General features: G+C 44.0%; 2 protein-coding genes across 14 annotated transcripts in view; one reads left to right on the top strand and one right to left on the bottom strand.

Annotated features, from left to right (window-relative positions):
* Positions 1-23,838, bottom strand: part of TERT (telomerase reverse transcriptase) — a 96,523-nt gene that overhangs the window by 36,751 nt on the left and 35,934 nt on the right. For 3 of the 13 annotated variants that reach the window (XR_014513347.1, XR_014513348.1, XR_014513350.1), the window contains exons 17-18: positions 20,919-21,033; positions 17,779-18,504 (exon numbers count right to left, since the gene is read on the bottom strand). The exons of 1 other annotated variant lie outside the window; for it this stretch is intronic. The gene's annotated coding sequence lies outside the window, so the exon portion shown is untranslated. Of the gene's footprint in view, positions 1-17,778; positions 18,505-20,918; positions 21,034-21,440; positions 21,504-23,838 lie in introns of those variants that run through there. 9 more of the 13 variants (XM_083449296.1, XM_083449297.1, XM_083449298.1 and 6 more) reach the window with 5 other exon arrangements.
* Positions 628-21,391, top strand: LOC310681538 (sodium-dependent neutral amino acid transporter B(0)AT3-like). Its single transcript, XM_083449480.1, has 12 exons — positions 628-1,218; positions 3,694-3,834; positions 4,211-4,348; positions 9,717-9,898; positions 11,319-11,429; positions 12,101-12,213; positions 13,736-13,864; positions 14,224-14,374; positions 15,938-16,142; positions 16,591-16,750; positions 18,819-18,975; positions 21,024-21,391. The coding sequence occupies exons 1-12, from the start codon at positions 1,020-1,022 to the stop codon at positions 21,228-21,230; spliced, it is 1,893 nt and encodes a 630-aa protein (XP_083305606.1). The 5' UTR covers positions 628-1,019; the 3' UTR covers positions 21,231-21,391.

A 23,838-nucleotide genomic window follows, 5' to 3' on the forward strand; every position in this document is an offset into this window, starting at 1 on the left:
GCAGGGAGAAGGAATGCAGCAAATCCCACGAGGTCCATGAGATCGTGAGAACGCAGACTGAGGACGTGCAGTCCCACGGTGTAGAAACATCCAGAGATCCCAAGGGTCCTGAGCGGCGCTTGGGGATTCACTGGGAGCCACAACAGATAGATTTTGCCAAGTTACTTGTGGGGCTGTATTAAACCAGAACACGGGTCGCAATTGGCCTATGGGCCAGTCTTTGGACACGACTGTCCTAATGGGAAATCATGTTGGCCAACCAACATGCTTAAGTTTCTAATTAATGCATATTTGTTGGGTCTCTGGACCGTAATAAAGATTGATGATGAATTAATGCATGAAGGGGTTAATACCATAGAGTATGTTGTCCTTACAGGCTTAACTATCTACTTCCCCTCACCTGGGAAGGAACTAGTAATCAAGCCTTTGTTCTCCACTTTACTTGAGAAGCTCACCATGCAAAGGTTTGAGTTGGTTGCTCCAGCTCAACTGCATGGCTCTCAGCATCCATTCTTGAGTTCCTCTACCAATACTTTAGGACCTTTCACAGCTTTGTAACTAAGGTGAATATTACTGCCTGAGCAACCTTTTATGCAACACATGAACCTGACCTTTGAAGAGTGTGAAAGCAAACCATTTTTTAACTTGCCAAACGTTGTGGCCTTTTTCCTGTGCTGGGGAAGAGGGAACCTTTGGGAAAAGTAATACAATTTAGAGTTTAGACGGAAAGGGTTAAATTATTTCTTTACTGCTTCGAAGTAGTAAGATTTTTTCTGTTAACCTCAGTGCCTCATCTCAACTCTGTAATTTGTGTGGCTGTAGGTTGCTAGGTTGTTTTATCTGGATTCTTTGGTGTGATGTCGCAGATGGAAGTTCCATCCATTGTTCAGAATACCTCTGCTGCTGCTCTCCCCCCCCCCCCCTTGCTACTTACTTGGTTCAGTGAGGAGGTTCAGTTGCCTGGCAGCTGCTCATATTGGAGAAATTTGTGCTGAAAGGGGGAAAAAGAGGTTGCAAAGATGGCGACTGATGAACCTGAAGGTGGCGTTGAAGAGTATAAAGTAAAGATGGAAACTGATGAATCTGAAGGCAGCGATGAAGAGTACATAAGACCCAAGTGGGATAGTAAATTCCAGTACCTTTTAAGCTGTGCTGGATTTGTTGTGGGTCTTGGAAATGTGTGGCGTTTTCCATACTTGTGCCAAACCTATGGAGGAGGTAAGAGAAAACCCACCTTTTCATTGGAGATTAGTTGAGTGATTGTTCAGAATTAAACTACGACAAGCTACTTGTGTTCTAAAATAATGTTATCTGTTTGGGGTGTTAGGCTGTGTTCCAGACCCCTGTAATCTCTGGATCCAGCAACTGTTAAAATTTAATCAATGCTTCTAATTCTTGGAATAGCCAGGCTAGCCTCCCAGTGAGGTGTTAGCCTGGGTGGTGAGTGATTAAGGAAGATTAAGGGGCTCTATGTGGCCTGGAGGGACGCGGGGGGTGCTGTGGGTTAAACCACAGAGCCTAGGACTTGCCGATCAGAAGATCGGCGGTTCGAATCCCTCCAACAGGGTGAGCTCCCCTTGCTCAGTCCGTTTTCCTGCCAACCTAGCAGTTCGAAAGCACGTCAAAGTGCTAGTAGATAAATAGGTACCGCTCCGGCGGGAAGGTAAACGGCGTTTCCGTGCGCTGCTCTGGTTCACCAGAAGCAGCTTAGTCATGCTGGCCTCATGACCCAGAAGCTGTACGCCGGCTCCCTCGGCCAATAAAGTGAGATGAGCGCCGCAACCCCAGAGTTGGCCACGACTGGACCTAATGGTCAGGGGTCCCTTTACCTTTATGTGGCCTTGAAGTAAAGCAGCAAGCTGGGGAGAGAGTCGGAGCAAAGTTTGGGAGCAATGTTTGATTTCTGTTTGAATACAAAGCTGAAGCCTTTAGGGGTCTTGATGCTGTGAACACCTCCATTGTAGGCTCAGGTTGCATATAGGTGTAAATAAACCATATATCCTAAAGACACTGCAGTCTCAGCCTCATTCCCTAAGGAAACATGCAAAATTCACCACATGTGGACTTCAAGAGGCTCTCAAATGCAGCTGCAGCTGCAAGGGTACTTAAATGCAAGAGCAACTTTAGACATAGACCAAAGGAGCTATGAACACCTGAGCTGACTCTAGCTAATTTCCGTCAAAGTTGATTAACTTTAGAAAACAACACTGCCAAATCAAAAGAGACAAAGCCATTTTGTTCTACTGCTACTTTTAGGAACACTAACGTGGGACGAGGTAAATGATTGGTAGGGGAGGCATAAATGCTTTATGCTTTCCCAGTTTTTGAAGTATCATATGACAGAATCATAAAAGCCTTGTCTAGAATGGATTGTTTGCAGAGAGCTTCTTCTCTCCCTCCACCCCCCCCACATATTCCAGAAAAAAATGAATAAAAACAAACTAAAATGTAACTGTAAAAACAGCAGCTAGGAACCCTCAGATCAATGAAACAATATTTTTTTCATCACTTTCACCTTCTAGATCTTCCACAGCACCAATTAGATGTGCTTTCAATGCATGCACAGTAAAGAAAACAAAACCCCTCTAACAATTAGTTGTATATTATTGCCTTTTTGCACAGACCTAAGCAGGAAGAACATAATTGGCTGACTCCATGTAAGAGTTAAAACACTGGTTCCTAAGACTTAAAGTCCCAGGACCCTTTAAAAAGAAATTCTGGGCGAAATTGATGAAGTAGCAAAATTTATTGAAAGGAAAACACCATTGCAAGGGTGGGTGACCAATACAGGCACACCTGGTTCTGGAAAAACGCAGTTTATAAAGTCTCTCGTCCGGCTGAAAGTCCCTCCTCCGCCCGCCCACTAGGAAGGAGAAGGCAACGTTTACAGCCTACCACGTCCGCCTTATTAACAAATTTCCAGCTCACTTCCCCTGTTCATCATTGTACAAATATGGTCAAAGCTCCCTTGCATTTTACCTATTGACATAAGCAGCTGTCCTAGTAATATTCTGGTTAACCACTATTTGTTCCCAATGCAAGCACAAGCTAGTTTCATATCTGATAAAGCTAAAAAGGGCAAACCACAGTTTGCTAATCAGTTGTTCCAGTTCCAGGTGTCAGCGGGTTTTCGTGTCTGGGTCTTAACCACAAGCTATATGACATTCCGTGCATTCTGACCACAGGTTTTGCTAAATGTGTATATCTTGGAGCCGTTTGAGGTCACCTATCAGCTACATTCCCAGAAATTTGCAACCCTTATCTGATTCTATGCATCCTAGTTTTATCAGGTAGCCAATTTGCCACTCTTCAAATTTTACACACACACTATGGATTGAGGTCTTATATTTAAAAAGCATTACTAAAAGCATCCTTAAAATGAAAATGAAAAAGCAGCCATAGCCCTGGGCGCAGAATTCTAAGGGAACACAACCAGCGCCCCCCCCCCATGCATTGGCTTCCCCACCCCAGCAAAGGCAGAAAAGCAGTCCAGACCCATGGTATGCCGGCAGGGATGGAGGGAGATGGACAAGGGGCACCCCAGCACGGCCTGGCCCTCCTCTTCATGGGATTTGCCCTCCAAGGGCTATGGCAGCTTGCTGGGCTTTCCCCTGTATGGGCAGGCAGGTGGCACCGGCAACCCACGCTATGCCACTGCTATGAGCTAACTGTGCTTGGCTATTGTGTTTCTAGGGGTATTCCTGATTCCGTACCTCATTGCGTTTGTGTTGGGAGCCATCCCTGTATTTTTCCTTGAATTAGCTGTTGGGCAATGCTTGAAAAAAGGCTGCATTCGACTCTGGTGGCACATCTCTCCTTACCTGGGAGGACTGGGTAGGTTTCTGTAACTGCCTTTACTTGTCTTCTAATCTTCTAATCATTCTAATCTTCTAATCATTGCTCCTTCCTGGAAATGCATGGGCTCTATGAGGCTGTAATAGCAAACTCAGCCGTAGTAAACTCAGGCAGTTGTCTGGAAGATAAACAGGGCCACTCAGGGGCAGCCTTTCCGATTTCACCACCTGAGGCTAAATGGAAATGGCCTCCCCCACCCCCACCCCACTCGGTTTGTTTAATTCACAGAGCAATGTTCTTTTCCAGACTGCCAGAGTTCAGATAGCCATTGGATTTGATCTTTCATTTGTGCAGATCAGACTCTTGCAATTGTCTTTGTTCATGCCAATTCTGCGTGTGCTTGCATATTCCACAGGTTACACTTCTCTGATAGTTTCCTTCCTAGTGATTCTCTATTACAGTATGCTTTTAGCCTTGGTGATATGGTATCTTATAAACTCTTTCCGAAACCCGTTACCTTGGAGTTCCTGCCCAACAGATACCAGCAAACCAGGTGAGTTCCCAAGTCTCTTGCTGCTTTCTGTTATTAGTATCTGCTTTTCTATATATCCTTCAACCACTGCATTAAATTGTTTGTCCAACTCTACCACAGTCAGCAATTGTCAGACCCAGCTTTGTCCCTGCTCTATGCCTTCTTTGGCCGTAGGGAATAGGATATGAACTGAACTAAACACTTGGCAAAGTAATGCAGCAGAGGTAGAATCATAATAATATTTTTATTTACACCCTGCCCATCTGAAAGAAGCAGCGGTAAGTTTACATTTAAGGCATAGCTTAGTTTAAGAATGGGTTAAAGTGCTGTGTAGATGGGGCCAATAGCTTAAAGCAGGTGTGGGGCATCTTCACGCCCTCCAGCAGTTACTGCACTACGACTCCCACGATCAATGGCCCTAGGCCATGCTTGCTAGGGCTGATGGGAGTTGTAGTTCAATGGCAGCTGGAGGTCCAAAGATTCCCTATCCTGGCTTAAAGTTTGCTAGTTATGCCAAAGCAAGAGCTTCCTGTGCAGAGAGAACTGATGCCTGAAGAAAGGCCCCATTCCTGCCCCTTCCCCTTCATGGAATAGCTTTGAGAGGATAAGGCACATATCCCTTCACCCGGGGCTGTGCCTGGTTGCATCCCTAACACAAATATATGTAGGGCTGGAGAGTTTTGTTCCAGGCTTGGTCTGGAAGAGTTGAGGTGAAGCATCTCCTCTTGGATGTCATTCTTTTGGGAAGCCCTGTTTGTCAATCAAGAGGAGGCTATTCCCCAAACTAAACAATGCCTCAGTCTAGAACTCCAGAGGAGAGGGGTTTATGGTAGGTTTACATTTTCGTTAAAAACAAAACAAAACATGGAATGGAGTTTTTAAAATGCAGTATACCATCTGCACGCTCAATTGGTGCAGAATGGGACAACTGCATATTCCTGATCATCAGGATCCTTTCCAACACTTCTACGATTCCATCTGTTTTGTTTTTTTTTTTTAATTGATATTTATTAAGTTTTCATAGTATAATATAAGCCAAACATAACACAGAAACAACAAGACAACAACAACAAAGATACAATAAAGAAAAAAAAAGAAAAAAAACACCTTAACACATAACAAAAAATTAACACATAATATAACAACGGTTAAAAGCAACTTCACTTTTCAAAATAGATCTTGCATTAGCTTTTTCCTGGACTTCCCCGTACCTCCCTCCTTTGTATTCCATTTCCATTGTTCGATCAGCAAATCCTTTCCCTCTTTTACTTTCATCTCCCTTCTTATCTTAATATTTTGGCTTTACCCTTCCCTCTCTTTTACACTATTTTTCCCATTTACTTCTTCGTTTTTTACAGAAAGCCCCTTAATCAAAATCCAACATCGTTCTAACATTCATTAATTTTACAATATTTCTGTAAATAATCCTTAAATTTCTTCCAATCTTCTTCCACCTGATCTTCTCCCTGGTCTCGAATTCTGCCGGTCATTTCTGCCAGTTCCATGTAGTCTATCACCTTCATCTGCCATTCTTCCACGGTGGGTAGTTCTTGGGTCTTCCAATACTGCGCAATCAGCATTCTTGCTGCTGTTGTGGCATACATAAAAAAGGTTCTGTCCTTTCTTGGCACCAATTGGCCGACCATGCCCAGGAGAAAGGCCTCCGGTTTCTTGAGGAAAGTATATTTAAATACTTTTTTCATTTCATTATAGATCATTTCCCAAAAGGCCTTAATCCTTGGGCACGTCCACCAAAGGTGAAAGAATGTACCTTCTGTTTCTTTACATTTCCAACATTTATTATCAGGCAACTTATAAATTTTTGCTAGCTTGACTGGTGTCATGTACCACCTGTATATCATTTTCATAATATTCTCTCTTAAGGCACTACATGCCGTGAATTTCATACCGGTGGTCCATAACTGTTCCCAGTCAGCCATCATTATATTATGTCCAACATCCTGTGCCCATTTGATCATAGCAGATTTTACTGTTTCGTCCTGCGTATTCCATTTCAACAGCAAGTTATACATTCTTGACAAAGTCTTAGTTTTGGACTCTAACAGTTCTGTTTCCAATTTTGATTTTTCCACCTGGAAGCCCACTTTCCTATCTAGTTTATATGCCTCCATTATTTGGTGATAGTGAAGCCAGTCACGCACTTTATTTTTTAGCTTCTCAAAACTCTGTATTTTCCATTTTTCTCCATCTTGTTCTAAAATCTCCCAATATTTCGGCCATTTGTCCTCCATATTAAGCTTTTTAAGGGCCTTCGCTTCCATTGGTGACAACCACCTTGGAGTTTTGCTCTCAAGTAGATCTTTATACCTTATCCAGACGTTAAACAGTGCTTTCCTTACAATGTGGATCTTAAACATTCTATGCACTTTAACCTTCTCATACCATAGATATGCATGCCAGCCAAAAGCATTATTAAACCCTTCTAAGTCCAAAATATCAGTATTTTCCAGAAGTAGCCATTCTTTCAGCCAGCAAAAAGCTGCTGATTCATAGTAAATTTTCAGGTCTGGCAGGGCAAAGCCTCCTCTTTCTTTTGCATCTGTTAATATTTTAAATTTTATTCTTGGCTTTTTGCCCTGCCAGACAAATCTGGAGATATCTTTCTGCCACTTCTTAAAGCAGTCCATTTTATCAATAATTTGCAGTGTTTGGAACAGAAATAACATTCTCGGCAATACATTCATTTTTATCACAGCAATACGACCTAACAATGATAGCTTCAGATTTGACCAGATTTCCAAATCCCTTTTCACCTCCGACCAGCATTTTTCATAATTATCTTTAAACAGGTTCCCGTTCTTAGATGTCATATTAATCCCCAAATACTTCACCTTCTTAACCACAGTCAAACCTGTCTCCTTCTGAAACCTTTCTCTCTCCTTTTCAGTTAAATTTTTCTCCAGAACCTTTGTTTTTAATTTGTTTAAATTTTAATTTGTTTAATTTAAATCCTGCCACTTGACCAAATTCTTCAATCAGTTCTAAGACCCTTTTAGTACTAGTTTCTGGCTCCTGCAATGTCAATACAAGGTCATCTGCAAATGCTCTCAATTTATATTGTTTAGCTCCGACCTGTATACCCTTAACCAATTGGTCCCTTCTGATCATATTCAAAAGGACCTCCAGGACCGATATGAAAAGCAGTGGAGAGATTGGGCAACCTTGACGTGTACCTTTCTCTATCTTAAATTCCTCCGTCACTACGTTGTTAACAATTAATTTTGCTTTCTGTTCTGAGTATATTGCCCCTATACCATTCTCAAACTGCTGGCCTACCCCCATCCCCTGGAGATTTTTCTTCATAAAACTCCAAGAAATATTGTCAAAGGCTTTCTCCGCGTCCACAAAAATTAGAACAGCCTTTGTATTAATGTTCTCTTGTAATAATTCCAAAATATCAATTACATTTCTTGTATTATCAGACAGGTGTCTGCCCGGGAGAAAGCCTGCCTGATCTTTGTGAATCTCTTCCATTAAAACTGATTTTAATCTCTTAGCCAAAATGTCAGCAAAAATTTTATAATCCACATTTAATAATGATATTGGGCGGTAGTTCCTCAGTTGTAATTTTTCAGCCTCTGTCTTTGGTATAAGAGATATATATGCCTCTTTCCACGTCTCTGGTGCCTTTTTCCCTTCCAATATCTCATTACAAACTTCCTTTAAAGGATGTATCAACCAATCTTTCAAAGATTTGTAATATCTGGAAGTCAGTCCGTCCGGTCCTGGGGACTTTCCCAATTGCATATTCTGAATGGCACTCTCCACCTCCTGTTCAGTTATTTTATAGTTCAACTTCAATCCATTTTCTTGGGAGATTCTTTGTAATCCATTCATTTTCACGAATTGTTCTATATCTTTCTCTTTCTGGGGTTTTTGTGTATATAGTTGTTTAAAATAATTCTGAAAACATTTTCTGATCTCTACTGGGTTTTGTACAATCCTTCCATTAACTTCCAAATTTGTAATAGTGTTTAACTTCTGTCTTTTTCTCATTTGCCATGCTAAGAGTTTCCCACATTTATTAGCCGATTCAAATGTCCTTTGCTTCATTTGTCTTATCTTCCATTCAATCTCTTGGTTTATTATTTTCATATATTGTATTTGATGTAGTTTTATTTCTTTCAATATTCCTTGCGACTTTGGATTGGCTCTCAATTTCTTCTCACTTTCCTTTATTTTCCCCAAAATTCTCTCTTTCTTTTCATTTTGTATTCTCCTTTTTAATGCATTTTGTTGTATCAGAAAACCTCTCATAACGGCCTTGCTTGCGTCCCATATCACTCTTTTTTCAACTGAAGTATTCATGTTAATCTCAAAATAGTCTCTCAAAGTTTGTTGGGCCTTCTTTGTTATTTCTTCATCTCTAAATAGATTGTCATTCATCCTCCATCTGAAGGATCCAATTGGTGTTAAGTTCATTTCCAATCTCACCGCATTATGGTCAGAGCAGGTTTTAGGGCAGATTTCCACTTTTTTAGTCTTTGGTGCCATACTTCTAGTAATCCATATTTGGTCAATTCTTGTCCATGTCATTTTGGCTTCAGAAAAGAAGGTTCCCTCTCTTTCTAGGGGATTCTTTGTTCTCCAAATATCAATCAAATCCAAGTTATCCGTCAGTTCAAAAAAAGTCTTTGGTAATCTACCATCTTTAGTGATTACCTGCCTCTGAGCTTTATCCATGTTCGTAGAAACCACACCGTTCATATCTCCCATCAGGATAACATTATAGTCCAGATAATCTGTCAAAATGTCATGCAACTTCTTAAAGAATTCTGATTTCCCTTCATTTGGTGCATAAACCCCTACTATCAAAAATTTCTCTCCATGTGTTTGAATTTCAATCGCCACATATCTTCCTTGGTCATCTTTAAAAATAAATTTTGGTGATAGGCTCTCCTTTGCGTAGATCACCACTCCTCTTTTCTTCACTCTGTCCGATGATATAAATTCTTGGCCTAATCTTTTATTAATTAGTAGTTTCCTGTGTAGCCTAGTCACGTGAGTTTCCTGCAAACAAATCAAGTCCACTTGTTCCTTTTTTAACAAATGAAAAACCTGTTTCTTTTTTCGAGGGGAGTTCAGTCCATTACAATTCCAACTTAATAGTTGCAAAGACATATTGTAGTTATTCTCCCACTCCTCCTACTGCTCCCAAGACTTCTTCCTCTTCTGTCAATGGTGCCGCCTTCCCCAAATTGTCCACTCCAAAAAGGATTCTTGCTCTGTCTATTATTCCTCTCCCTGGGACTCGTTGCTCCTTCCCAAGACCCTTCTGCAGGTCCTCACCGTAGTCCTTTATGAATCTGTCTTTGTCATCCACTGATTCCATCTGTTTTGATAATGCCTTCTGTGCTTGTTATTTCAGAACTTATTGAAGAATGTCACAAAAGCACACCTACCAATTATTTCTGGTATAGGTACACTTTAAACATAAGCACGGATATTACGAACAGTGGTACGCTTCAGTGGTGGCTGGTTTTATGTTTGGCAGCCTGCTGGTTACTTGTGTTCATTTGTACAGTACGAGGAATTGAATCGACTGGAAAGGTGAGCAGGGATTATTACCAGACACCTGTATTTCACTGACCTGGTCCTTACTGAGGTGGTAAAGCCATCTTTGGACTGCACCACGTGAGACAGAAGGCAGCTCACATGAATGAATGTTCTGTCATATTTTAAAAAGGCACCTGCCCATTGAAAACTAATGCATCTGGGAGGAGGCTAGGTTAGAACCCACATGAAAGAGGGGTTTTTTTTGCATGTGTTTGATCATCTACAGTTAGAAATGGTACTGCCTAGACAGAAGATAGAGTATTATCGAATATTCTATTTTTAAATTTTGGGGGCGAGGGCCTGCCATTTTGTAGCTGAAATAGCAGCATCCTTGCAGAATAGGAATCGCAAACTCAGCATTAATATCTTGGCTTATGTTTGTGATATTTCCACTGAATGGTTCCCAATATGTGAAGCAAATGAGGAGGAAAATTGTGGATTAATTAGTTATAAATTACAACTATGATGAACACAAGGGTTCCTACTAGACTACAGGGGTAAAGCACCTTGGGAAGGAATAGCAGTTTAGATGGCCTGACTCGGACTGCGTCATAAAACGTCATAATGAATAAGCAGTTGAATAATATATTGCCTGTCTTATGGTGTATTTAACTTTTGAGGTCCACTGTGTGAAACTGCTTCTTCTCCACTGTAGATAAACCATATTTCAAAAAGTTAAGATCCCGACACAAAAAGCTGTTGAGCTTTATTTCTGATTGGGCAGCCATACAACCGATTTCTGAAAAAGCAGCCCAGATGAATCCCAGGAAATTCTGGATGTATGGCAGCCCTAGATGCATCTAATAAAACAGACTGTAGGTCTTTAAATTGTCACAAGGTGTTTTCTATCTTCTTTTTTCTGCAACAGACTAAAGGCTGGTTAACACATGCATACTTGCCTCTTTAATCAATCAATCAATCAATCAATCAGCCAATTAGTATCCTACTTCTCATCCAAAGAGTTCAAGCTACTCTCTCTTTCCTCTTGCACACAATCTGCTCACAATCTTTCAGTCGGTTAGACTGGAGAACTTTCTCAAGAACTGTCTCAAGAACTGGCTTCATGGCCATAGGCACCAACTTGGACAAAATGTTGGGAGGCGGCCCCCACTGCCTGCACTTCCTCCACCTCCCTGCACTTCCGTGGAGCACACCTCCACAGGTTTCCTCAATTCTAGTCTGCCATGTTAACCACTGCTGCACCACGCTGGATGGCACCATTATGTGGTGATTTACACACATGCATGAGCTGCTACATTTCCTCAAACCACCCTAAACAAAAACAGTTTTTCACTGAGTTGGATTTAGCTGCAACTGTTCAGTAATTTTGTGTGCACAGTATCTGTTTCATGGTATTGCCTTAACCTCTTCCTGACACTCACTTTTTTCTTCTCTGTTTTGCTCTTCCTCTTAGGCAATATATTTTACAGCCACGTTTCCTTACCTAATTCTAACATTATTCCTAATTTATGGATTGACTCTCCCAGGAGCCGTTCACGGATTACTCTACTTCATGACTCCTAATGCAAGTATTTATTCAATTGATCCTTGGTGTACCAGATGATGTACGGAAAGTCTGACTTGGTCTTTTAGAGGTGGCTTTGAACTTTGAACTTTCCTCCATGCTTCTTCTTTGTTTACCACTTAATACTAGTTGGGATCCACACATATTCTGGCAATTGTACTTTGTTAACTCCCTCTGGAATCTATGAAGAACAGAAACTTGTGTAAAAAGTGCCCTTTTCTAAAATTCACGAATATAGGCAACCCTGGGTCAAATAATATTTTTCGGAAGACAGGGCAGAACTACACTTCATTGTGCCAGCATGGGGTGTCCCAGTTCTGTATTTGACTTGTAATGCTTGGCGAATGCAGAGATGGAGAGATGCATTTGCAGAGGAAGCCAGGTCATTAATCCTCTCTATGCCCACCAATTCTTCCCTACAAATGCTCCCCTGGACTGCTTCTTGTTCCTCCATCTGGCAGGGTCCAAGACTGCAAGACACCCAAGTGAAGGTAAAAGCACTCTAGTGAGCATTTGTAAGGGACTATCGCCAAACATGGAAAGAGTTTAGCGCTCTCTCCTACACACTGATTCTCCCCCTCCAGCACGCCCCCAGCAGGCAGTTTGTGAAACACAGGTATTATGAGACTAATGATGTTTTTAGCCCTGAGCTCTCTCTTTCTCTCTCACAGCTCACGAAACTCAACAATCCACGTGCCTGGCTTGATGCAGCCACCCAGATTTTTTCCTCTCTTTCTTTAGGATTTGGGGGACACATAGCATATGCAAGCTACAACCCGTCAAGGTACGTTTGTAGCTTCCGCTCACAATGTGGAGAGTTGTTTGACACAGTCAAATTGACTTCTATGAGATAGCGCCTCAGTGATCTCTGGAGACAAGACTCAATTCATTCAGCCCACACTGGAGCCCAGGAAAAGTGTCTGGCTCAGTTGGATTGATGTTTCCCTGTCTGAGTCCCAAAGATGCCCTTTATTGTTCTTTCTGCAATGCCAGTGTTGGGCAGATGCCCCAGTACACAGGCTGTCGCACACAAACACAGGTAGGTTGCATATGCATGTCTGCCTGTGAAGATCTCCACATCATCTGCAGGAAGGATGGGAGTGAAAGTGGAAGTGGGAAAATTTCAGCTAAGTTTGAGATGCAATACTTCATGATGAATGAGTCCCACTGAAGTCAGCTGCAGAGCCCTGACTTGAGAGATTTTATTTTTGATCAGAAGGCAAGTGACTGAGGCAGCTGCATGTTCTCAATACAGTGGTACCTCTGGTTACGAACTTAATTCCTTCCGGAGGTCCGTTCTTAACCTGAAACCTAGTGGTTCTCTAGTGGTTCATGTTTTTAAACTGAAAGCTGCTTTGAGTCCCGTCAGGGGAAAACGATGGGGTATAAACAAATTAATAACAATGACAAAACAACACATTCCAGCTATGTAGTTTCTGTGGCAATATGTCCCCTGTGCTTGGCCATTTCTTCAGGCCCATCTTGCAGCCAAAGAGAATCTGGCAGGCTAAGCTCTTCTAACCAGTTTAAAGTCTTCTGCAGAAACCAGCATTCACAGCATTGGAAGAGGGACCCTAGGACTAATTTTGCCTCCAGCAAAATTGTTCATTGCTTCTTGCATTCTAGCTTGTCAGCCTAAAAGGGAAAGATGGATTTGAAGCCTCCAGGAAATGGCATTGTTTGAGAGCATACACAAGCTTAAACCGAGAGTATGTCCTGTAAATGGCAATCTCCATTTACTATTAATAATAATAATAATAATAATAATAATAATAATAATAATATTATTATTATTATTATTATAATACACTGGATGGGGGTTGGCGAGTGTGCACAAAAGATGTTAAGTTGCTCAAAAGCTACTCTCTTGGCACAGAGTGGGTCCCTCTTTGAGTGAAAGGCAGCGGAACAAGGGGAGTTAGTGGGCTGCCTTAGGTGAGAGATAGGGTTGCAAAGGCCATTTGGTTGTTTAGACTTTTTTATCTGTTTTTATTCAGGTATTTGGTTAAATTGGAAATGCTACCTGTTGTCCTTATTGTGGTTTAAGCTTTACTTGCCTTGTGATGCAGATGGTTTAAATTTGTTGTAATTTACTGGAGCTGATTTTAGGCTGACCAGCTGTTATTTTCATATATTGTTATCCCCCATCCCCAGCTATAACTGTCTATTGCATTGTTTTACTGTTCTGGGATTGAAAATATTCAGTGAAGAGTGGAGTACAAGTACCTGAAATGTATAACATTAGAAGGAGACAGTGCTGGCCTTCGTAACATTTAATCGGGTTGTTATGTACTTGTTTTTCCTAGAAATGACTGTGAAATGGATGCTGTCATGATAGCAGGAATAAACTCTTTGACTTCTTTGTTTGCGTCAATCCCAATTTTTTCAATTCTGGGGTTCAAAGCAACAGTGGCCTATGAAGAATGTTTGGAAAGGTGAGCCATTCAAGTTTCACAGTTAGGAACCAATTTAAGGTGTTGGTCCAAGCCCTCTGTTCACAATTTGTTTTGTTTTTCATTGTCTAGAATTTAGTGTCATTTCTCCCCCCCCCTTTAAATCAGTTTAGGGGACCCCACAGGGCAGAATTAAAATAAGATTGTAGCATAGAACACAAAGTATACAATCCTGCATGTTCCATGTGCATAATCATTAATTGAGGTATACAGGCAACTTCCTTTTTGTGTGGGGTTCTGTTCTGTCCCTGGCCTGCCCCTATTTGAAGCAAATTGCTGTTGTTTTTCTTAGGGACTGTGGCAATGCAAATAATTCGTATCATTCCTGACTTTACTGACAGAAATGTTAAATACATCACCAAGGCATTCAGGAAAGACAACATCACTGTAGACAGCAGCGCATTTTGGCTCAGTTACTTGAACGGAACGGATATCAATAAACTTACATCTCTCAACCTGGCAAATTGTGATCGCCAGAAATTCCTTGATCAGGTATCGTACTCCATTACAAAATGATCCAGTTGTAAAAGTACAGTATGCACTGATTTTGTAGTCGCCCAAACAACGCCACTTGCTGGGGCTATTGCCACAGACACGGCATTAGTTCCTGATGGCATTCATATGCTCTTTTTCTGCCAAGGCAGCTCCTGTACAGGAAATGGTACAAAATAGTCTCAGACTTCAGCACCTTATGCATGATCTCTGTGAGCTTGGTTTTCTGGCTATTGCCTTCCCTCATGGCATGCAGGTTTTAAGCAGGTGCATGGATGGTAAGGGCAAGCCTGCGTCTGTTGATAGGAACTGATGGCTATATGTTCCCTGGCTTGGGCATAATGGTGTCTCCATTACCAGCCATGATGCACCATGGGCTTTTACTGAATAGGATCTGAAGTGATAGGGCTCCTCCAGAGCTTTTGCGGTTTTTGCCACGACAAGTAGTGCATTGAGTAGGGACCAGTAGGGTGGCACAAGTAGGGCTAGGTTGCTCTCCCAGCTTCCCAACAGTGCACATTGCCATTGCTTATGGGGGAGGACAAGACAGTGGGGAGCTTGGCGAGGGTGGCTGCTGTGGCAGAGCCAACCTGCTGCTCCTGTTGCAGCATGTGCACCATGCCAACCTCCCTGCCACCTTTCTCCTCTCCTTCACAGCGGCATGTGGTATTTTGGGAAGCCAGGTTAGCAATGCAACCTCACCTGAGAGGAAGCGATGACAGACAACACTGACTATGTCAACAGCTTTGTTATGAATGAATGGAGCTTCCTTCTCTGGTCACATTCCATGAAGGTTTCTGCAGCTTCCACTGCATTTTTCTGTAGTTTCTCTGCTGGACCTCCGCCATGCTGCAAGGTGGTCACAGGCCTGGCTTTTCAGCTACCATTGATGTGATGGCCCAGGCAGGAAATTCTTTCAGAAGAGCTGTGTTTAGCTCTTTGGCTTCATACAAGCTGCTCTGTCTCTGGTAAACTAGCATGTTACTCTACCCAGATGTATGAGTGCATAGAGACCACAGGTTGCTTGCCTGGTTGTTGCCTGAAGAAACACGATCTACCTCCCCCCCCCCCCCCACTATGCTTGCACATAGAAGGGGCTCAGGGTACCCACCAAAACTCTAGTCCAGCTTGAGAAGTTTCCCCTTATAGTTCTGCAGAGACACACAGAAACCATACCTGTGTCTGCACGTATGAGCACTAAAAGAGCCACAGAAAGCAACCTGTGAGCTTAGGTGGCTGCTTTTATTATTTTATTACCATTCCTTCACCCTTAGATCCCAGGGCAAGTGACAACAATTTAAAATGCAACACTAAAAACAGATTACGGCAACTTAATACCACTAACACTTGGTGAGTCCTAAAAATGCACATCTCAGGTGCCGAAGGTCAAGGGTTTGTTGTTTTCCCCACCTACCCCAATAAGAACTTGTCGTCCGTAATGACTGTATGTTATTCCAGATGATGGCTAAATGTTGAGTAATACAACATTTTGCCTCTGCATTAGAATAAATGACACTCAGAAATCAATCTGACAGTTTTTACCATTATTTGTGAATTTTGCAGAGTGTTTCTGGAACCGGCTTGGCCTTTATTCTGTTCACTGAAATCGTCCTTAAGATGCCTGGATCAAACACTTGGGCCATTCTGTTTTTTCTCATGCTGTTCAGTCTTGGTGTATCTACCATGTTTGGATTTGTTCAAAGTATCTTGACGCCTCTCACAGAATCTCGCATTGTGTCTAGATACATATGCAAGGAGGCAGTATGCGGTAAGGCATCTTCTTCAAATACTTTTCTTTCAATACCGTGCTCAAGATTAATACAGGCAAAAAAAGTCCCTCTTCAACAAGGCCTTGTGCTAATTCTATGGCCTTTTAATTGTGTTTGTGTGAGCAAGGGGGTTAGTGTCTCGTTTTTGTTCTATTTATTTTGTGCTTTTATCCTGTATTTTTATCTTGTGAAACCGCCCTGAGATCTCTGAAGGGTGGTATTTAAATTAACAAATAGTAATAGCAATAATAACAATAATCTGTTCGGCAGAAACTATATAGTTTTGATGATGCCAGATTGCACCCATTAACCGTTAAGGAGGATAGGTGAGCAGCAAAACATGGGTGTATGGCAAGAACGGAACATCTATAAACACACATCTAAACACCACTGGTTAGGTTTCCTTTTGTTTCCTTTGTGTTGAATGACAAATGTTGTTGTCTGTAGGTTTAATATGCCTTACTGCCTTTCTGCTGGGCCTGGTTTTTACTCTGAGATCAGGAAACTACTGGCTTGAGATGTTTGATGCCTTTGCGGGGACCATGCCTTTGCTCGTCATTGCTTTTTTTGAAGTGATCGGTGTTGTATATATTTATGGAATGAAAAGGTAATGTTTCTTTGTGTGTGTATCTGGATAAGCCCTTAGGTGCTGGTTGCTGTACTGTAGCAACATCAGCAGTAATCCTTATTAACAGTGTTAGCATTCAAATAACATTTCAATGTCCTTCCTCTACAATGTCTCAGACAACCCTGTGCAGTAGACCCACCTAGCGAATTCACTGCAGAAATAAGATTTGAACTGAGGACTTCCTCATTAACAGCTCAGCTCTTGGAGACTCGATTCCCAGCTGCTAATAGCTTTCTGAACCAAGCCTGTGTTTTTTGGCTGAATTTGTGAGTTCTTTACTACTGAAAGCACTTTTTGCAGCATTTAACTCACAGAAGCAACTCAAGGCAGATGAACACTTGCGGCCGTATTCATAACTAAGCAATTCTATTAAGAAATGAACACACTATGGAGAAGTTAGGTGATTCAACAGAACTACTGATTCAGCATAACCCAGTGAAACTTAACTGCAGATTCGTTTAGACAGATTCTGCAATGCCTGAAAATTCTCAGCAAAATTAGCCTAATCCACCTATATATTGTAATGCAAATCAGGATTTTTTAGTGATGGAGTGCCTTGCCCACCCACCCCCCGGGCTGCTCTCCCACTTACTTGGTAACTAACTGTAATTTTCTTTTAGACTCACTCTTCCCTCATATGGTAGTTTTCTATGTGGTGGTGGCAGCGAGCAGTTATGTTTAACTAACTCTAATGCTTGAAGAGGGTTTACAAGGTAAACTGGTGTCTAATCTGGACTGCTTCAGACTGCTTTATTGAGTTGTGTTTCAAAACTGAATACTAATCCATAGGGGGGAGCAGTTCTTGTTTAGTATGAGGGGCATTCAGTCTGAAGAGGTACAGTCGCCAACAGCCATTGCTATTTGAAGTGGTATGGCCCAGGACCCAGATTTACCAGCCCCCCTCATCATAGGGATCATGAGAACCAAGCCCATTGATAAGCTGGTGAGGTGTGACGCTTCCATTTCCCTCCTTTATCCTGTGAAAACAACACTCTAAGCAACAAACCTTTATTTAGTCTATTTATTTATTTATAAAAGCATTTCTATACCGCCAAATAAAACACTGGGGTGATGCACAACGTTTATGTTAAAAATACAATTGCAAACAGTACAAATAATTATGGAAGTGGATAGCTAATCAAAACATTAAACAGCAAAGAGTGATAAGGTTTCCACCAGATCAGAATGGTTATTAAAGCTGGTTAGAATATGCTGAATTGGAAGATTTGTCTTTAATGTATGGATAATAGAGTTGCAGAACAAAAACAAACAAACATTAAACAGCAACGAAGGCCTGATCTTTAGGAGAAGCAGGAAAGTCAAAAGTGAGGGAGTCTGCCAGATCTCTTACTGGCCTAGGTGCAGCAAGTGATACCTGGTTATTGTATTTGAAGTATAATCCCATGTCCCCCTGCTCAGAAATAAATTCCATTGCATACAGTGAGAATATGAACCCAGCTAAGATTTGCAGCCTTATGCATAATTTGGCGATATACAACCCACAATTTGCAATAGGATAAAGGTTTCCTGTTGTATTTAATTCATTTGTGCAAGTGATCATTTGATGTTGGGGCGGGAGCGAATTTTTTTTTGGGGGGGGGGGCTACTTAACAGCCCAAGCAGCTGTCAGAGAGGATAGATCTCTATTTGAGGTAGTCCTTGATTTGAAAATCCCTCTGGTTTAAAAGATGAAGAACTCCAGGCAGGGAGAGCAGGGGCTTCAAAGTTAACACCTGGAAAGGAACAGGCTAGCTGATCAGTCTTCCCCACTATGGAGACATGTAATACCTTTCTATTTCAGTCACAGAAATCATTTCTAAATTAGCACATAAACGTTTTACGCAAGCCTAAATCCTCTTTTGTTTGCATTTCCCTCTTTTGAGTGATGCTTATGTAGCTGCTCTACTTGTTCCTGCTTTCATCAAGTGGTGAGCAGGCATGCGGTCAGAGGAGAAACAGAAGTTTAGCTGGCTTCATTTTTAATAAGGTTGTATGCAAGTGAATTGTCCACAGATCCCTCATTTAAATGTATCCATTTCATTAACAGATTCAGTGCAGATGTGGAAGAGATGACAGGAAGACCACTAAAAGGCTACTGGAAGGCAACGTGGCAATTTTTCTCCCCAGCGATAATGTTCCTAATTTTTGTGTTCTACGTACTTCTTGAGCCACCTGCAACCTACAATACGTGGAACCCAAATTATGTAAGTTACCGTATTTTTCGCTCCATAGGGCGCACCGGCCCATAGGATGCACCAAGTTTTTTGGGGGGGAAATAAAGAAAAAAATTTTTATTTCCCCCCCAGGCGCTTGTGGGGCCAGCAGCGGGGAGAAGCGCTCTTCTCCCCACCGCCTGCATGCAGACCAGGTCCGGGGACAGCGGGAAGACACGCTGCGCCTCCCCGCTGTCCCCGGAGCTTGCGGGGCAGGCAGCGGGGAGAAGCGCTCTTCTCCCTGCCGCCCGCATGCAGACCAGGTCCGGGGACAGTGGGAAGACGCGCTGCGCCTCCCCGCTGTTCCCGGAGCTTGCGGGGCAGGCAGCGGGGAGAAGCGCTCTTCTCCCCGCCGCCTGCATGCAGACCAGGTCCGGGGACAGCGGGAAGACACGCTGCACCTCCCCGCTGTCCCCGGAGCTTGCGGGGCAGGCAGCGGGGAGAAGCGCTCTTCTCCCCACCGCCTGCCTGCAGACCAGGTCCGGGGACAGCGGGAAGACGCGCTGCGCCTCCCCGCTGTCCCCGGAGCTTGCGGGGATAGGCAGCGGGGAGAAGCGCTCTTCTCCCCACCGCCTGCCTGCAGACCAGGTCTGGGGACAGCGGGAAGACACGCTGTGCCTCCCAGCTGTCCCCGGAGCTTGCGGGGCAGGCAGCGGGGAGAAGCGCTCTTCTCCCCACCGCCTGCATGCAGACCAGGTCCGGGGACAGCAGGAAGACGCGCTGCGCCTCCCCGCTGTCCTCGGAGCTTGTGGGGCTGGCGCTGGGGTTCTCCTGAAGTCTGGAGAGCGAGAGGGGTCGGTGCGCACCAACCCCTCTCACTCTCCAGGCTTCAGCGAAAGCCTGCATTCGCTCCAGGGACGCACACACATTTCCCCTTCATTTTTGGAGGGGAAAATGTGCGTCCTATGGAGTGAAAAATACGGTACTTTTCTACAAGTCATTACTAGTCTTTCCCTAATTTGCATTCATTTTTGGGGGGGGGGGGCATTGAGCTCTCACTCCATTATTGCTGCTATGAATTCCTGAATTGATAAAGATGCTCTGCTTAAGCACAGAATTCCTTTCTAATGATTTGGCTTTACCTGCAAACTCTTCCGCTGTCTCCCAAGACAGATGGATGCCAACAACAACAGGGCATCAGCTGCAATTTCTGTATTTACTTATGGAGCTCAAGGTCGCCCCCATGTGGTTCCTAGCTCTCCTCCTCCCATGGCACCCCAAAATTTGCTCGGGGTGCATAAGGGGAGCAGAAAGGGAGAACATCCCAATATATGGGGAGACATCCTTGTGCTGATGAAGCCATAGTCTTAACCCTACACTGCATGCAACCACTTTCCCTTTTGGAATATTGCCAACCTTTGCTTACCTCCCACTTTGAAGTACCATATTTTTCGCTCTATAGGACGCACTTTTTCCCCTTCAAAAATGAAGGGGAAATGTGTGTGCGTCGTATGGAGCGAAGACACCATAGCCCCGCGACCCTCTCCAGGCTGGAGAGGTGACGCACGGCTATGGCAGGAGCCTCTATAGCCGCGCGTCACCTCTCCAGCCGGGAGAGTGCGCGCGGGGCTAAAGAAGCCATAGTCCCGTGACCCTCTCCCGGCTGGAGAGGTGATGCGCCGCTATGGCAGGAGCCTCTCCGCTGCACCTTTCCGCTGCTCCCGACCCCTCTCGCTCTCCAGGCTTCCAAGGTAGCCGCCTGAACGCACCTTAAACGGCACCTTGTTTTAGAGCGGGAAAACAAGAGGGGGAACGTTCTCTCCCTCTCTGCGCAGCGCCTCCTGCTGCTTCGCTGAAGGGGCGCTGGGCAGAGAGGGGGAGATTTTTTTTTTCTTGTTCTCCCCCCTCTAAAACAAAGTGTGTCCTATTGTCCGGTGCGTCCTATGGTGCGAAAAATACGGTATTAACAAGCTGTAATTCCTGTTCTCACTTACCTGGGAGCAAGCCATATAACCTGATGGGATTTCCTTCTGTGTAAACGCATAGAAGATTATGCTGTTCAGTGTGGCTTTCACGCAATACATTTGTTTCTCCCAAAGGTACATTTTCCTGCAAAAGAATCGAAAAAGTATCCTATCTTAGCTGTCGTCATCTCTGAGATGCTTGAAACTGTACCATGCTTGATGATCCCTTTCGGAGCCATTTATCAACTCTGGAGAATTGTGTTGAAAAAGAAACTGCTACAAAAAATACATCCAGACACCAGCACTGGTATCCCTGGTATCACCAGTAGCACCCGATCTTAACTTTTGTTTCAGCGATCTGGTCACCCTTGTTTCCCCCATCCTATCCTGACCATTAAAAAACCCCACACATGTATCCTCAAATTTAAGGTATTCAATCAGTAAGAATGTAAGGATTTCTACGTAAAACCATTTTCTAAATAAATGCATCTTTATATATAGCACTCAAGAATGTTCATAATACATAACAAATAATTATCTTGTAAGTCTTACCACGCCAAACATATAAGGCAGGTCCACATTCTTATCCCTATATTGCAGGTGTGGGGGCTGAGACTGAATGAAAGTGCTTTGCCTAAGGTCATCTGGTACATGAGATTTAGAAAGGGGGAAACTGCTAGGGGCTGATTACAAAATGATGACATTATAAGTGGACACCCTCCAAAACATAAGTGGACAGAACATGGTAATTCCACGCTAAGGATCATTTCAGGCACTACCCTTACGACATATATATATATATATATATCTTAACTGGAATTTAGAAGACACAGTCCATTAAGTCACAAGTTGTATTTTCTAAATTGGAGATCTGGGTCTTACCAAGTAAATGGGCTATTACCAAGAAAGATACAACAACTGTTTTGGCTGAAAGGCCATGTGCAATACAATAATAGTCTAGAACATGCAAATAATTGGAGGATTACTTAGCAAGGTGTCAGGGAACTGCTATCGGCAGCACAAGAGGTGCCAAGGCTCTCTGAAGTAGAGAGAGACGTAACACCTGAAGAGGGAACCAGTAGGGGGCGAACAGGAATGTCAAGGGAAAGAGAGTCGGAGGAATGGCTCAGAGATGCTTCCAGCGAAAACAGTGGGGATGTCTCAGGTCCTCCTATAGGGACACCCGTTCCTCGCCGGAAACTGTCACGCAGAGAGTCCAGAAGACGTGTTTCCGTTAAGGAGCTTTTATGTTGGAAATGTTTCCGAAAGCAACCACTTTCGGATTCTGCTAGCGACTGACGCAGCCATGCTGGAGGGGCTCCGTCACAGGCAGAGGTTTGAGAAACTGTTCAAACTCTGAGGGATTTGCAGTTTACACACAAGCAGCTCTTCATCCCATCACAGCAATCCGAAAGTCACCGACAGCTAGCTTGTGCCAGGGAGAGGCATCATGAGCGAACCAGCCGGAACTGGAGGGGCAGCTGGAGGAGGTCCAAGCCTGGAAGAAAGGTACAGGACGTTGGAGATCCAGCTTGCCTTGCAGACGGCGAGGCTGGAAGAGAGGAGGGCTCAGGATGCAGAAAGGGGGAAGGAGAAAGCCACCCCACTCAACAGAAAGATGCCAGGATTGGTGCAGAAATTTGGGGGGGACCCCAGAAACTATCATGCCTTTAGGACAGAGATGCAATACGCTCTCAATCTGCAATTTGATGACTTCCCTGATGAGGAATCGCGAGTGGCTTTTGTAATTAGCCATCTCGAATCAGGGGCGAAGGACTGGGTTAGACCCTTGATGGCAGCAAATAATGAGATCCTAAAGGACACAAGGAAGTTTTTTCGTGCCATGGACCTGATGTTTTCCAGCGACATTGAGCAGGGAGGGGTGCGAAGGCAGTTAATGGCTTGCAGACAGGGAAACAGGACTGTCCGTGAGTACTGGACTGAGTTCACTATGCTGATTCATAGATTGGGGTGGGACTTGTCTTCTGAGCCCATTCAGATGCTTTTCGAAGAAGGTCTGTCTTCGTCCTTGAAAGATGAACTTTCCCGGACCCCCAGAGCGGAGTCTATGGACCAGCTGACTAAAGCCGCGCTGGCCATAGGGGCGCGCCAGGAAGCGAGGGCTTTGGAGAAGCGGGAGGGGAAAGGAGAACGTTGGAGGGAGCTCCGCATTCCAGACATTCCAGAGCAGCCTTTCCCGCCGGCAGAGCCGATGGAAGTGGGAACAGCGCGTGCGCGCGCAGTTTCAAACATCGGTGAAGGGCGGAAGAAGGAGGGAAAGGGCGGGAAGAAATGTTATCTCTGCCAACAGCCAGGACACTTTGCCAGAGTCTGTCCACGGAGAAAGGAATGGCAAGGCATGGCAGGAGCTGTTGGGGGAGAGGAGGAGGAAAGCACGGAGCAAGTAAAAGCCAACGACTGGCTGCCGTCGGGGCACAGCAGCCAGGCTCAAAAGCAGTGAGAGTGCCCGCACCAGAACCTCCCAGACCTGCTCTAGTGATAGAGGTGTTGCTAGAGCTGCCAAACGGACATCCTCTACAGATCAAGGCCCTTCTGGATTCAGGCAGCTCCTGTAATTTCATGAGTAAGGAGTTCGCAGCTGAGCACCAGATACAAACCCTCCCCTTAAGTAAACCCCTGCAGGTAACCACGATTGACGGCAGAGAGTTGTTGGGAGGAGAAGTGAACCAACAGACAGTCCCCATGACAATGAGGGTGGCAAGGCACACCGAGCGGATAGCGTTTAATGTGGCCACCTTGGGAGGAGCTCCCATAATTTTGGGGATGAGCTGGCTGGCACTACACGATCCTCTAGTGGGCTGGCACCAGAGGGTGGTCTCCTTTGGGTCAGCGCATTGCCTAGAACACTGCAAGCAGGGAAAGGATCCAGGGGGAGCCAAGCTCACCCTAGCTGGGATGGAGGTAATGAAGCAAGGGGAGGTGCCTCCGC

The sequence above is a fragment of the Podarcis tiliguerta genome (assembly GCF_965153285.1).
Source record: "Podarcis tiliguerta genome assembly, chromosome: 7".
Lineage (NCBI taxonomy): Eukaryota > Metazoa > Chordata > Lepidosauria > Squamata > Lacertidae > Podarcis > Podarcis tiliguerta.

Coding starts and splice junctions, on each gene's coding strand:
- LOC310681538 (XM_083449480.1), top strand. CDS start 1,020: ATGGCGACTGATGAACCTGAAGGTGGCGTTGAAGAGTATAAAGTAAAG. Junction 9,899..11,318: donor GAATTGAATCGACTGGAAAG/GTGAGCAGGGAT, acceptor TCTTCCTCTTAG/GCAATATATTTTACAGCCAC. Junction 14,375..15,937: donor GCCAGAAATTCCTTGATCAG/GTATCGTACTCC, acceptor TGAATTTTGCAG/AGTGTTTCTGGAACCGGCTT.